This window comes from Acomys minous (genome assembly GCF_964271855.1).
Source record: "Acomys minous genome assembly, chromosome: 9".
Lineage (NCBI taxonomy): Eukaryota > Metazoa > Chordata > Mammalia > Rodentia > Muridae > Acomys > Acomys minous.
In genome coordinates, this window is record NC_140490.1 from 108617970 (window position 1) to 108632479 (window position 14510).

Consider the following 14510-nt stretch of genomic DNA (forward strand, 5'->3'; position numbering starts at 1 on the left):
ACTTCAATTAGGTGTTCCCCCTGCCGTGAATTCTACTCCATTTAAGTCACTAAGACCATCAGCTCTTACACAGCACCCATCAAATGCATGTCTTTATCCCTCTTCACCTATCAAGAGCCTTTGACTTAGTAAATAAGTGGCTTCTAACTGCAAGTAAATAGCCATGGGTTCTTCTCCCGGTTCATAGGTGACTACTAATGTTTAGGTCTTTATTGATTCTGCCTCAACCCCACAATATCTCTGTCATGTAGTCCATCCATGGTATGGTATTGCTTCTTGACCTATTTTTCACCCCTGTTCCTCCTGGAACTTTCTTTTCTTTTGGTATTGTATATCAGAGATATATCAATTTCTTCCAACTTATGGATTCTTTGAGATTTAAACCTATTTGTTTGATAGCCTTTTACAGACACCTACCTAAAGAAGAAATGAACTTACTCTAAACTGACCTCTTGAATTTCTCTCTCACAATAAATGGCACTATATTTTGTTAAGATACTCAGGTGAAAACAGTTCAGTCATCGTACTTTGTTCCCATATATAATACATCCATCAGAAGCTTTCTAATAGCTTAATTGTATCATGTTCTTGTATCATTTTTATCCAATAGTTTCACCTCAGCAAGAATCATCAGATTTCCTAGACTGGCACACAGGCATCAGCTCTACCCACTTATGCCTGTCTGTATTTACACTGGAGAAAACAGTCAGCTCCCTGCCAGCATCACCAGCTTGAAAGAGACAAGAGTTTTCTTCTTCAAGCATAGAGCATGTCTTCCTACTTCCAAAACGTAGCAATTTCTCCTTGTGGAATATGTTTTTCTCTTTAGTTCTCCTTATCTTTTCCCATACAAAGAACTATAAATGTATGCGGGTAAATGCAACCTTCTTAGTGAGAATTGTTCTCTGTCTCACTTTTAAGTTATCACATAATTTTAATTCCTGGTGTGTGTGTGTGTGTGTGTGTGTGTATGTGTGTGTGTGTGTGTGTGTGTGTGTGTGTGTGTGTGTGTGTTCATTTCTTCACAGAAAGTATCATTGCTCCAAATCCAAATAGGGTTAATTGATGGATTTCTGTGACCTTTCTACAATGTCAAATTCAAGAAAAAAATAAGGATTCTTTTAAAAATTCTTACTCTTGAGCCCTCCTTGGCTACTTTAGGTCTGTGGATTATAATATGGCTATCCTGTACTTTTTAGCTAGTATCCACTTATAAGTGAGTACATGCCATGTGTGTCTTTCTGGGTCTAGGTTACCTCACTCAGTATGATCTTTTCTAGTTCCATCCACTTGCCTGAAAATTGCATAATTTGCTTATTTTTAATAGTTGTATTTCATTGTGTAGATGTTCCACATTTTCTTTATCTATTCTTTGCTTGGGGGATAGCTAGGTTTTTTCCCAGTTTCTGGCTATTACGAATAAAGGTGCTATGAACGTAGCACGTGGAACATCTTTTGTGTATATGCCCTGGAACGGTATAACTTGGTCTTGAGGTAGATCTATTTCCAGTTTTCTGCGACACCTCCAGATCAATTTCGACTGTGGTTGTACAAGTTTGCACTCCCACCAGCAATGGATGAGCATTCCCCTTGCTCCACATCCTCACCAGCATGTGCTTTTATCTCACTTAGAAGAGGAAGTAAAATAGACATCTGAAGTAGATGGACAGAGGGAACTAGGTGGGTAGAGTGATGGGGTGCCTTACGGGTGTGCAGAAAGCAGGATTGGGGAGGAAGAGAACAGGACAGAGAACAAAAATCATTTGGAGGCATCGCTAAAACAAGAGAGGCTTTATGGGTAGCCCTGGCTGACACCTCTAGCAGCGGGGGCTAAGGAGATGATGTCACCACTTCCTGTTGTCAGGTGGGGCTTCCAGTGGAAGGCAAGGGGACACCAACCCACCCACAAAACCTTTGACCCAAAATTTGTCTTGCCTACAAAACATGTAGGTATAAAGATGGAGCAGAGGTTGAAAGAATGGCAAACCAATGACTGACCCAACTGAGACCCACCCTACGGGAGAAAGCCAACCCCTGTAACTATTAATGATACTCTGTTATGCTTAGAGACAGGAGCCTAGCATGAATGTCTTCTGAGAAGCTTCATCCAGCAGCTAACGGAAACAGACATGAGACCCACAGTTGAACAATAGGTCAAGCTCACAGAGTTCTGTGGAAGAGCGGGAAGAAGGATAGAGGAAGCCACAAGGCTCAAGACCACCACAAGAAGACCTACAGAGTAAACTAACCTGGGCCTATGGGGGCTCACAGAGACTGAACCACCAACCAAAGAGCATGCATGGGCCAGACTTAGACCTCCTACACATATATACATATAGCATATATACATATATTATATATACATATAGCATATATACATATAGCATATATACAGAGGGCCGAAGTTAGACCCATGGATGCTCCTTGATTGTCAGTTCAGTCTCAGTGAGCCTTTGAGTCCAGTGTAGTTGATTCTGTAGATTTTCCTGTGAAGTTCTTAACCCCTCTGCCTCTTTCTTCCCCTCTTTATCAAGGCTCACTGAGTTCCAGCTAAGAACGCTTGTTCTTATATTCAAAGATCCGTGCAGTCTTCACCATCCTCAAGGAAACTTGTCCTTGCAACAGATGGAAACCACCACACCAATCAAAATGCAGATTTGTGGTGCCCAGCTCCACAGCCACAAAACAAATCCACATCTAAAGCTCATAGAACAAGTGGAATAAGGGGCAAAAAAGATTCTAAGAGCCAAAGAGTCCAGTACCTTGCTGTGAGATTGCGACTCCCAGTAATATCTGAAGTTATACACATAAAAAAAAACTCACCAAGGGGATCACCCAAATGTAAGCTGAACAAGGATGACACCAATGGACATGCCACACGTGCGGAAGAAAAGTCCATGAGACCTTAACCCTACACAAAAAAACTACAGCCAGTGAGGAAATCTGGGACCAGGGAAGGGATTTCATACTAGTTATTTTCCCATAGCCAAGAGGCAACCTTGAAAACATACATACCAGTAACATTATATAGACTGAGCAGCTAGTTTTAGGAATATATTGTAGGGGTGTACATATGTATGTATTATCATCTACCTTTCACTTATCTATCTATTTATTTCCATACATGCACACACACATATGCAATAACACTAGTAAGAAAAGAGGCCATGAATTTGTAGGAGAGTAGGGAGGGGTATATGAGAGAGTTTTATGAGGAAAGAGAAGGGAGAAGGATACTAAATTAAAATCTCAAAAACAATTAAAGAGTGAGACCATGCCTGGTACTGAGAACTTTACATAACTATTCAGAGGTAGGGAGAGTGCGGTTCTGGGAGGAGAAACTACAAAATCTCATTTGCTAAACCAGCATTATCGCTAACAACAACCTATACGCTTTTGTCCTTATACTCGCAGAGAAGTGTATTCTTGACCCCTCATCAAGGGAAATTCTCTTTACAACAGATGGAGACTATGACAGAAAACCACAGCCAATCAATATGCAAATCTGTGGAGCCTAGTCCCAGATGTAATTATAGTTTAACTAAAATATTACCCTTTTTAAAGTAATAATTTTAATTAAAAATATAATTACATAATCTCTTTCACTTTTTTAAAGAAGGGAAAGAAATGCCTCTAATTATAAGGGGGCAAGCTATTTCAAATGCTGTGGAAACGGCATATTAATGCAGTATAACTTGAGACTTTGGAAGATGCTTTGGAAAGGTGTGCCTTCAGCGTTGCTTGCCTGCCATCAATAATCAGGACAGAGATACAGCCGTGAACTCAGCAGGACAGTCTTCATGTTTTATTCATATATTCTTAGGAGATAACCAAAGCTAAGTCTTCAGGCACAGAAATGACTCACTGATTTTGCAGAGTGAAGATACTCTGAGAATTTTCTCAGTTAGCATTGGAAGTATACTGATGGTAGTAATAGCACACTGACGTCTACCAGTTGAAATGAACTGAATCTATTCAAAATCTAACAACAAAAGATGTATTTGAGTTGTGATTATTAAAAGGCTGTTGTTACAAAGATACCCTAAAAGCATTGGCTTGGCATATAAAATTGTGAGACAATAGACAAACTTAAAGGATGTTATTCCTTAAAATGTAAAAATTCATAAAATTCTGTTCAGAATTTTGGCATACATCCATGTCACACTCACGTGTCACACTAGTTATTTTTCCAAGTCAGAAAAGTTCAAAATGTACATAAAGGTTTATCATAAAGAATGTTATATAGAAAGAGGGAAAGAGACTCTGTCTATCCCATTAGAGAATTCATTTTTATTGATTTTTTTCCTTATCTTAGTAATTACTGTACTCTAAGCATAAGAAAGCTAACCTGAGCCGGGCGCGGTGGCGCACACCTTTAATCCCAGGACTCGGGAGGCAGAGGCAGGTGGATCTTTGTGAGTTCGAGGCCAGCCTGGTCTACAAAGTGAGTCCAGGACAGCCAAGGCTGCACAGAGAAACCCTGTCTTGAAAAACCAAAAATTAAAAAAGAAAAAGAAAAAAGAAAAAAGAAAACTAACCTGTACTGATCTTCCCTATTTGAACTCTATGTATGACTTCCAAGAATAAATAAACTTGAATTATCTAAACCCAATGAGGCTCTTGAACACATTATTAATTCTCTCTGCTAATTATAGTTAGCAGAAGCATCACATCAATGAGTTATCACAACAATTATACATAAAGCTTAAGGGAAGTGTGAGCCTTTTATAAGAAAAAAATTATTTTAATAATATTATTAGCTTCTAAGAATAGAAAGATAGCTATTTTGAGCTCACTCTTCTTTCGGTGATATCCTAGAATTCTATTGATCCCTTCTTCTGTCACGGGAGCTAAAGCTAGTAGCTCAATAGGAGCTAGGAAATCTCGCTGGCGTCAGTCCCACTGTCTTCTTCTACACAGGCAGCTAATGTGCAGGAGACATTGAGACTACTTCTGCAGAGGACTGGGCCTCTGGGGCCTTGAACAGAATCCTCTATGAGATGGCCCCCAGATTCTCAGGAGGCTGTCACACCAGCCCTGTGTGACCCATCAGAACAGGTGGTCTGGTCTGGAAAATCAGGGGTAGGTTTTCCCGTCCACACTATTATTTCATAGCTAGATCAGGAGTCTAATAAATGAAGCCTGAAATTGGGCTCAGGAGACCCCCCCATGAAGCCTTAGCTTTACCTTATCCACTGTGATTTATTGGTCATTTTATTAAAATAGCCCTACTTTGCCTTGTCTACAGAAAGTTCAACATGTTTTCTTAAATATTTTCTGGGACTAAAGTTCTTGTTTTAAATTACATATCAAGTTAAATTCTTGTATTCACTTATTCGTGCCTTAGGATGAAGGTCGTAAGACAGATAATGGGGTGGAAATTAGTGTACTTTTTCCAATACAAAGTAAGACATTATATGGTCTGCAATGTCCAGAAAACAATTTTTTATAATTCACCATTAAAATGGGGTACTCTTGATATGATTATCGCTTAATAATTAAAGTATCTGATAAGCATTTTGCTCTTCAAAATCACAGTAGAATTGAACTTAATACTTTTCTTCCCCACGCTATGCAAGTCTCAGATAGCCAACCACCACTGTGAACCAAGAGATCCTCCGTACATTTTATAATTTTCCAGCATGTGCTTTGAGAGCAAAATGGGCTTTATATGACTAATGGGCTTGGTTTCAGTTCCAGCTTCATCACTTGCCAGCTGGCTAGCCTTAAGCAATTAAATTCCCACTAGTTAATATGAACTTTAGGGGGAAAGGAAACCATTTCCTTCTATTGTGCTGTATGCAAAATAGGTTTTGAAACATTGTAAATGTTTGCAGAATGAATGACCCTCATAGTGTCTCAGTTATTCATGATGAAGAAACAATAACTTAGTGCAGTACTCTAGTCCAGAAATACGATGATAATTTACATAAAAGCCAGGAACAGAAACTGTGACACATAACAGCCATTCAAAAACAAACAAACAAAAAAAAGAAAAACAAAAGCAAAAATATTGGCCCAATGTAAAATAAAACCGAGTAACAAAAGAGCAATTATCCTTCTAAAAAAAAAATTCTTCCTTTAGGCTCAATAGTCATAAAAGCAACAAAGCATGGCAATATGTAATCCGATATCAATTAAGTTTAGTTCAAGGGTGTAACAGCTCTCGATGCTATAAAGTACTCCTTTCGCTACTCTTAGTACTGCAGTAGTAATTATGATCATTGTTCTGCATCTGCAATGTTGCGACATCTCATTATATTAAATCTGTGCAAAAAAAAAATCTCAAGAGATTACTCTCAATGGATGAGGTCTATTGCCTTGCTAGATTTCTGGATCTTCAAGGTCAAGGAAAGAATGTCATACTTGTATATGGCTAACCTAAATGGCATTGCCAATATTCAACTATTTGTGACCTCCAAAATGAGAACTTTATGGAGTTCAGACTGTAGCTAGTCACTGTAAGTTTATTCATTTAAATGTGTAGATGAAACAGTTTAAGTCCGCAGTTAGAGCTTACTTAGCCTACATCGCAGATTTGGCCTGATAGTAATTGCTCCAATGTGTGTTCATGTCACAACAAAGACAATAAACCAAGACTATGGGACAAAGCATTATGTCTTCTTGTGCTAATTGTGCAGTCACCACTGAAACTGAGATAGATGACTTTGATGCTTGTGTTGTTAGTTGGAGTAGCCCACCACACCTTTCTCTGCATATTCAACAGGCTGTACAGAATCCTCCTGCCCATCCTACACTCATCATTAAGACCCAGGCTGAACTAGTTTTCTGAGTGTGTCTCTTGTTAAAGTCTGGAGTCACATTGGATGAGTCCTTGTTATTTTTTTAATGGTCTTTCATTTGAACAATTCACTGATTTTTACTTTAAAACAATTTACATAGGAAATAGGAAGTAACAATGAAGTTTTTTGACTCATAAAAACACAAACAGCAGGGAAATTGTTGTTCATGTTACTATATAACTAAGAATTATTAAGCAAACAAACAGGAAAAACTTACCAGCCTCTGAAGTCCTCACAGAGAGTAATAAGGATGACTGGTTGCCATGACCAAGTCTGGTATATGACCGGACAGAAATGTTATAGAGCGTATAAGGTTTCAGTTCACTTAAAATTATGTTTGTGGTTGAGGTGTTCTTTATAAACAAGGTGTCCGCATTTTGGTAGAGCACCTCGTAGGCAATAATAATCCCATTAGGTTTTTCAGGTGGGGACCACTGCAACCTCATTTCACTTGGAGACACATCAGTTACCTTGACATCTTGAGGTGATGATTCTGGCTCTAGGGGTGATAGAGCAAAACTTTAAAACATGTACGTACTTCTTCATGTTAGTGGTTCTAGACACTGACTCTTCCATGAGGAAGAGTCAGCAAGAGAAAGTCATCCTTTCTATCCTTGCCTGCTTCTTTCCATCTGTCCTTCCTTGCCTGCTTCCTTCATTCCTTAATTTTTTCCTTCCTTGCTTGCTTCCTTCTTTCCTTTCTTCCTTCTATCCTTCCTTGCTTGTTTCTTTCCTTCCTTGCCTGCTTCCTTGCTTGTTTCCTTCCTTCCTTCCTTGCCAGTTTCATTCATTCCTTGCCTGCTTCCTTCCTTCCTTCCTTGCTTCCTTCCTTGTCTGCTTCCTTCCTTGCTTGCTTCCTTCCTTGCCTGCTTCCTTCCTTGCTTGCTTCCTTTCTTCCTTGCTTGCTTCTCTCCTTCCTTGATTGCCTCCTTGCTTGCCTGCTTCCTTCCTTGCTTCCTTCCTTCCTTGCATGCTTCCTTCCTTTCTATGTTAAAAATATAGTTTTTCTTCTTACCATCTTCTGGAGTTCTCACGAAGATGTCATTTTCTTCTGACAAAGAACTTTCCCCAACACGAGTTGAGGCGGCAACTCTCATTTTGTATCTTGTATATTTCTTTAACCCTAAAAGACAAAAGAAATATTGTTTAAAATCTCAAAAAATAACATCCTTAGCTTAATTCCATTTACCATAGGGACAATGTGAATACTTTATTAGAAGGACTGGCTCTCTAAGTCAGCTTTCACAAACTCTTAGTTTCCCAAATGCCTTTGGCTTCAAGGTTTTCCATACATGTAATATTGGAGATCTTTCCTGTAATGTTAAGGCATTAACCTAAAGCTGAAAAATTTTGGCACACAGCAAGGATAATTGGCACACACGTACCCTGTCAGCTGGTTTCCATGTGAGTGCATTCATTCAGGTCCTCAATAATGAATTATTTTCACATACTAAATACAATATTTCTTAGGTTAAGTGTATTTCTGTAACAGCTGTGCTAATATTATTTTTACTTTGTGTGGAAAGATATAGTTAAAGAAATGTGGTATGTTGTCATTTCCATAAACATGTCTACAATATCCAAGTAGCACACATCACAAAATCTGGAGCATGTCCTGCAGCATCTAAGGTGCATAGAGGTGCACATTTTCCATCAAGAGAGTAGGAGTACAAGAAGAAACACAACTTTTCCTTCTACCTGTGATGAGAAAGCTGTTATCTACAGTGGTCATCTGGAACGCTCTGTTGGTATCCAGTTCCATAGCATAGATTGTATAATGAGTGATTTTCCCATTGGGATATTCTGGAGGATCCCAATATAGCAAAATAGATGAAGAACTAATATTTTTATAGTTTATAATTTGGATGGAGCTTGGCACTTGAAAAGAAGAATGTACAATCAGTAGGAATGAAAAAGCCAAAGTATTAATCACATGAAAAGTATTCACAAGTAATTGTTCAAAAGGAAATGCATTTGTACCTTGTTCACGTGTCCTAACAGTGAGAACAGTTGGTGGTCCTTCGCCCATGATGGTGAAAGCAGATACACTAATCGTGTGCTCAGTGAACGGTGCAAGCTGCCTGATAACATAAGACACCTGCTCAGCAGTGATGTCAGTAATATACTGATTCTTGGTGGTTACTATTTTAAATCAACAAGAAAAAAAAAGAATATTTGTATTTACCATCAAAATTATTTTTCTTCATAAAACTTAATAGTACATTCTGCATTAATATCTTCATATGCTATCATATGCAGAATGGCAGACATATGATTTGTAGTAAATATGAACATTCTAGACTTCCTGGTATCTACAAACATCTCATTCCCATAACATGGCTTTGTAAATTGTCATACAGTGTCTTAAAAACATAATAGCAGTGTTTTGAAAAAATAACTTTCTAAGAAAGACTGACTTTTTTTTCATGAATTCAAACACTAGGCAACAATATAAGAAGGAAACATTATAAGCTTTAATCACAGATTTTTTTTTAAAAAAATGAACCTTTCATTCAGACTCAAAATTCATTATACTTGTACCAGTCCCAATGATTGCTTCAAGCAAGTATTCTTGCTTAGGACTTAACTGGCACATGCATGTGCCTGCAAAAGGTCTAAGATGTTTACTTTATAAATATTGCCTATGAATTTTTAACTAGGGACTAAGCTAAATTTGAAATACATAAGGGAGCAGCTGTATTAAAAATCTGTGAGTCTTTTAGGTTATAGTGCTGCTCAAGTCAACTCTGCACAGGAAAAGTAAATCAACAAAAGAAAGATGTATTGATTGAAATGTAGTTTTCTTTTACTAATTCTGCCATGAATAGAGGAGCATCACACTTCTATTTTTGAATGAGGTGTACACCAGATCATACAGAAGGCTGTGAAACAGTATGTTGTTTCTAGCTAATATTTTCTAATAACCAAAGCAACAGTGTGGCACTGTATCATCTAACTACATACTTTCCATTTGCCATTTAGAAACAATAAGATTGCTTTAGAAACAACTCTCCCCTTAGAAACGATAAGAACCACTGACCCCCGAAGAGCAAGTGTGTGCGCTAATGATATCACCACATACCAGGGACACCTACACCTGTTTATTACGCTATGCACTAGAGTTGTAACTTTCTGACCTATTTACCTTTAGTGACATCTGAAAACCTATTTGTCAAAAGCCGCAGAGACTGCCAGGCCTGTAAATGATTTGAAGATATGTTAATCCCTCCCCGTCACACCTGCTTTGGCAACTGTAATAACTGATTGTCTATGCAGCTTGGCTAGAGACCCTAGGGTGCTACTTTCTCTAGGAAGAAGGTCAGATGGGTTGGGAAGGGCCAGCCACCGCTTGTGTGGCCTCTCCATTTGTTTCATGAGGAGGTTTTCTGACAGTTAAAAAGAAATATCTGACTCCAGCCCACGGACCATTAATAACATGGTTGAACTCTAAGCTCAGGTTCATATCTCTGCTAGAAACTGGTTTCAAAGCAGTTCAGAGAGAATTAAAATTTTACCTACCAATTGGTGAACTTTGTTCAGCCCTAGTCCCAGTAGGAAAGCCATTGTGTGGTTGGCTGCTGTATATGAAGGAAGCCAGGGAATGCAGGTCGGAAGACATCTCTGCTGAGCCCTCATAGAATCCTATCATTGGGTCCACTAGGTTCATCATTTCCGGAGGCATGGGGTTGCTTATATACTGTAATTAAAAGTTGATATTTACAAACAATGAAAATGCATTCAGTGCTCCATGACTTAAAAGTTTGTCGCCTTGGAATTATGCATCTTAAAAGGAAATAATATTTCTATGACTATTGTGTTCTTTACTTTCCAAGATTTTGTTCTCAACTAAAATCTTGCACCACGGTAACATAATATAATCACTCTAGTTCCTATTAGATTGATACTGTATTTTGGGGGAAAGGAGGTATTGGTTTCAGACCCGTATTATTTGCTTCATGATATGATTAGACATTCCATACAATGGGTTCATAGCTGAAGCATTTTAACTTTTCAGTCTACAAATAGTAAGTATTCTTAGCATATTACTAAAGCAAGTTTTGTTTCCTTATCTAAGCACCCTCAATCATATACTACTTATGAGTGGCTGCATATGTGCTTGCTGTCAATAATAGTGATATCATAATTTATATATATATATATATATATCATAATTTAATCAAAAGAATTACAGACAAAAGAAACTTTGAAGGTAATAGGTTTCAAGCAGGAGTCACAGCCCACCTGCCCATGGTTCTGAGGTATAGTGTCAGTAACTGTCCTTGTTCCTGCCTTGTTCCTCAGTCCCAACCCAGTATGACGGAGAAGGGCAGAATAGAGGAAATATGTTCTATTCAAATGCTATATAAAATGTTAACTTCTAAACAAATTTTAACCCCTATTAAAAGGTATTTCCTCAAGAGATTTAGGAATCACAGAAACATATGGACTTTGATTCTAATTTGAACATAGTGATGGACAGAAACATTTGATTACAGTGTAGATTAGATGATGCCAAGACAATAATCTCCCTAGTTGTAGCAGTGGGGTTACGCAATGGATGAAAATGTCCGTTCTTTACAGACTCATGCTAGGTGGGCTCTGATCATTGCTATGTATTGGACACCTGCCTACTAGTTACTTCGTATGTTTTTGGTTGTCTTTACTGTTAGATCCAAAGCCGGGTTTTCTGTTTTCTTTGTTGTTGTTGTTGTTGTTGTTGTTGTTGTTGTTTTGTTGTGTTCAGTGTTTTAAAAGTAATACTAATAGTCAATGCTCAAGAAAAAAAACTCAGAAAGAATTTTAGAGTAGTTCAATTAATTTAAATACCTATAAAACATACCATTTAAATGCCAACTTTTCAGAGCTTTTTTAAAAAAATGGATGAATGATTCAAGAGATCTCCAAGCCTTCCTAATAGCATTACTAAAATTAATTTTAAAAATCACCTAGAATCTGGGAAGATGGCTGAGAGAGAGAGAGAGAAATGCTTACTGCATAATCAGGAGGACCTGTTTCAGCTCCCTCTAGCACCTACCCAAGTACCAGGCAGTGTGGTAACCTGCCTACAATGTCGGTGCTCAGAACAGGCTGCCACACTAGACTAGCTTTCTAGGTTGGCCCTGGGTTCATTGTGAAGATCCCACCTCAAGAAGCAAAGTGGAAAAAGACTGAGGGGATACCTACCACCAACCTTGGGCCTCAACAGACTTATGAACATACACATGCTCCCATACGCATGTGAACATGCATCCACACACATACATGCAAAACAAAAATAGTACTGAGGAGACAGATGGGTGCAGTATGTTTACTGATCAGCCAGTGTGACCAAAACCATAAGTCATGTGAGTTCAGTGAGAGATCCTGCCTCAAAACTAAGACCCTGTATTTTGAAGATGCAAAAGTCCTTCAGAGAGAGTCAATTTACTTTAAGCGTATGAACCCTGATAGGTCAATGGCACTCCAGTAAATATCTTCACACCCTGAACTATATGGACAACACAAATTGGAGTTGAAGGGCTGTTAAAAATAAGTTAAATTGCAGACATGAAGTTGGGTAGAGCAAGGAGGTAGGGGTGGATCTGGGAAGAATAAAGGGAAAGAGGGTAAATATGGTCAAAAGACATTGAAAATCTCAAAGAAATTAATTAAAAGATTATAGAAGTACATTAAGCAAATGAGAAAGACATTCTGATATCAACCTCCAAATAAACACACATGGGAAGACTCACCCATAACAGGTATTCACAGACACACACACACACACACACAAAAGCACATATCATCATCATAATCACCACCACCACCACACCATCATCATCATCTTCTTCATCATCATCATCATCAACATCATCAACATCATCTTTAATCTTGGCCCCTAAAGTATTTGGGGGGAAAGTAGAAGCTACCCATAAAACACCCTTATCAATCAGCTAAAGAACCTAGAAAAGAGAACCTGAGGCAGGACAAAGTAAAGATTTTTCTATCTTCTTACATCTCATTTGAGCTCTGACTCCACAGGGAAATAAATGGGGAAGACATGAATCGCAAACACAGGATTCAGAAACACTCTGGTATTCCAGCCAATAGGCTATGTTGGAACCACACAGCTGTTGCTACTATCAATCATTTGCCCTCTGACAATCTACCATTCACAAAGCACTGTGGAAACCATGAGCTAGCACAAAGAGCTTCACCTTGATCTGTGATTCTGCATTAAATCTCTCAATAGTTTCTACCACACATCAAATAATTTATGGCCAGGCAACCATAACATTCCCTCAATTAACTAAGTTGAGCATACCTATTGACAAACTGCCATTTTGATGTCAGAGTGGGCTTGAACACTTTGACTCCAAATCTCACCCCAAGTCTGATTTTCATTGGAAACTCCATCTTTAACCTGGGCAATGAATTGAATCTGGCTTCCTATCAACCCAGAATATTATAGATTATCATTAATTGTTCCCTGCTGTGAATAATTCTCACATATTGTCTCTTTTAAAAATGGCATTAGGTTAGATGTTAGGCTCTAGTAGAGAGAAAAGACAGCAAATTTTAAGAGCAAAAAATACCAGATGGAATTAGACTTTTAAAAATGGAAAGGAGCAGCGAGAAGTAAGTAGAAATAAAGGAGCTAGAGTGGAAAAATAAAACCATTGCAACACTTACAATTTGACACCTACTGAGTGCAAGTGACTGGAGCTGAGAACTGCTGACACTATGTAGTAAGTAAGTTTGTTGCAAGTCTTACTCATAGGCTGCCCTGTACATTAAGGGATCTTAGCAGCATTCCTGGAGCCTATCCACTACAAGTTAATTCCCAGTTGTTACAAAGACAATGTCTTCAGATGTTACTTTGTGCTTCGAAAAACAGCTAAGTTGCCCCTGCTCGAGCACCACAGAGTTAGGGGATGTCACAATTCATCAACATGAAAGGCCTAGCATATGTTACGAAGGAATCCTTGGAATTTATGTGAAAGAAGTGGAAGTCTGCAGAGTTAAATTCCCAATCCACCTGAATAAACCAGCTTGATTTCACATGTAATAACCTTCATTGCAGCAAGCAAGTGGGGTTCCTATCAACTTAGCCTCACTGGAGTTCTGCTGGATTGAATTAATGGGATGTTTGACTTCTTAGGAGATACTTTTATTTCAATATATCATTTGTGTTCCTATCAAAAAAAGTTCTGTAAGAGGAAAGTTTATAGCTAATATGTTTGAAAGCATTCTAAAGGATGCTGCTAATTCTAGAGAGTACTTCGGTGGACAAATACTTCAGGCTTTAATCAGGCTTTGCTTCATCAGTGTTCAATATTCTCTTGCTAAGGCATTCCTAGCTACCCAGGTGCCTCTGTATCAACTAACCAGTTTTCTCTTCTGGGTCATCAGGCAAAAGATTGATGTACCTGAGAAAGTTGTAGAATGAAAGGAATTAACGATAATAAACTTTGAAGTATGTGATGCTAGCAAGCAGGAAGATGACAACTGGAAAAAGGTGCCTCAGGCAGTATCAAAGTGTGATAATCAATTAACATCATTTCATGGATAGATGACATTAGGGGGTCTTCAGACTTCAGTCCTATAAGAATATGGAATCCAAAGAAATTAATTTTAATCTTTGTTTAAAGATTGAACAAAATTTTACATTAATGGAGAAATTAATTCTGTTTGGCATGATTCTAGTTTAACTCAATACAGAACACC

General features: G+C 38.2%; 1 protein-coding gene across 2 annotated transcripts in view; it reads right to left on the reverse strand.

Moving 5' to 3' along the window:
• Positions 1-14510, reverse strand: part of PTPRQ (protein tyrosine phosphatase receptor type Q) — a 182502-nt gene that overhangs the window by 141833 nt on the left and 26159 nt on the right. For both annotated transcript variants that reach the window (XR_014782000.1, XM_084796167.1), the window contains exons 10-14: positions 10323-10500; positions 8784-8945; positions 8502-8681; positions 7819-7926; positions 7021-7302 (exon numbers count right to left, since the gene is read on the reverse strand). Coding sequence is in view for 1 of the 2 variants with exons in the window: in XM_084796167.1 (XP_084652293.1) it covers positions 7021-7302; positions 7819-7926; positions 8502-8681; positions 8784-8945; positions 10323-10500 (910 nt within the window). In the remaining variant the exon portion in view is untranslated. The remainder of the gene's footprint in view (positions 1-7020; positions 7303-7818; positions 7927-8501; positions 8682-8783; positions 8946-10322; positions 10501-14510) is intronic.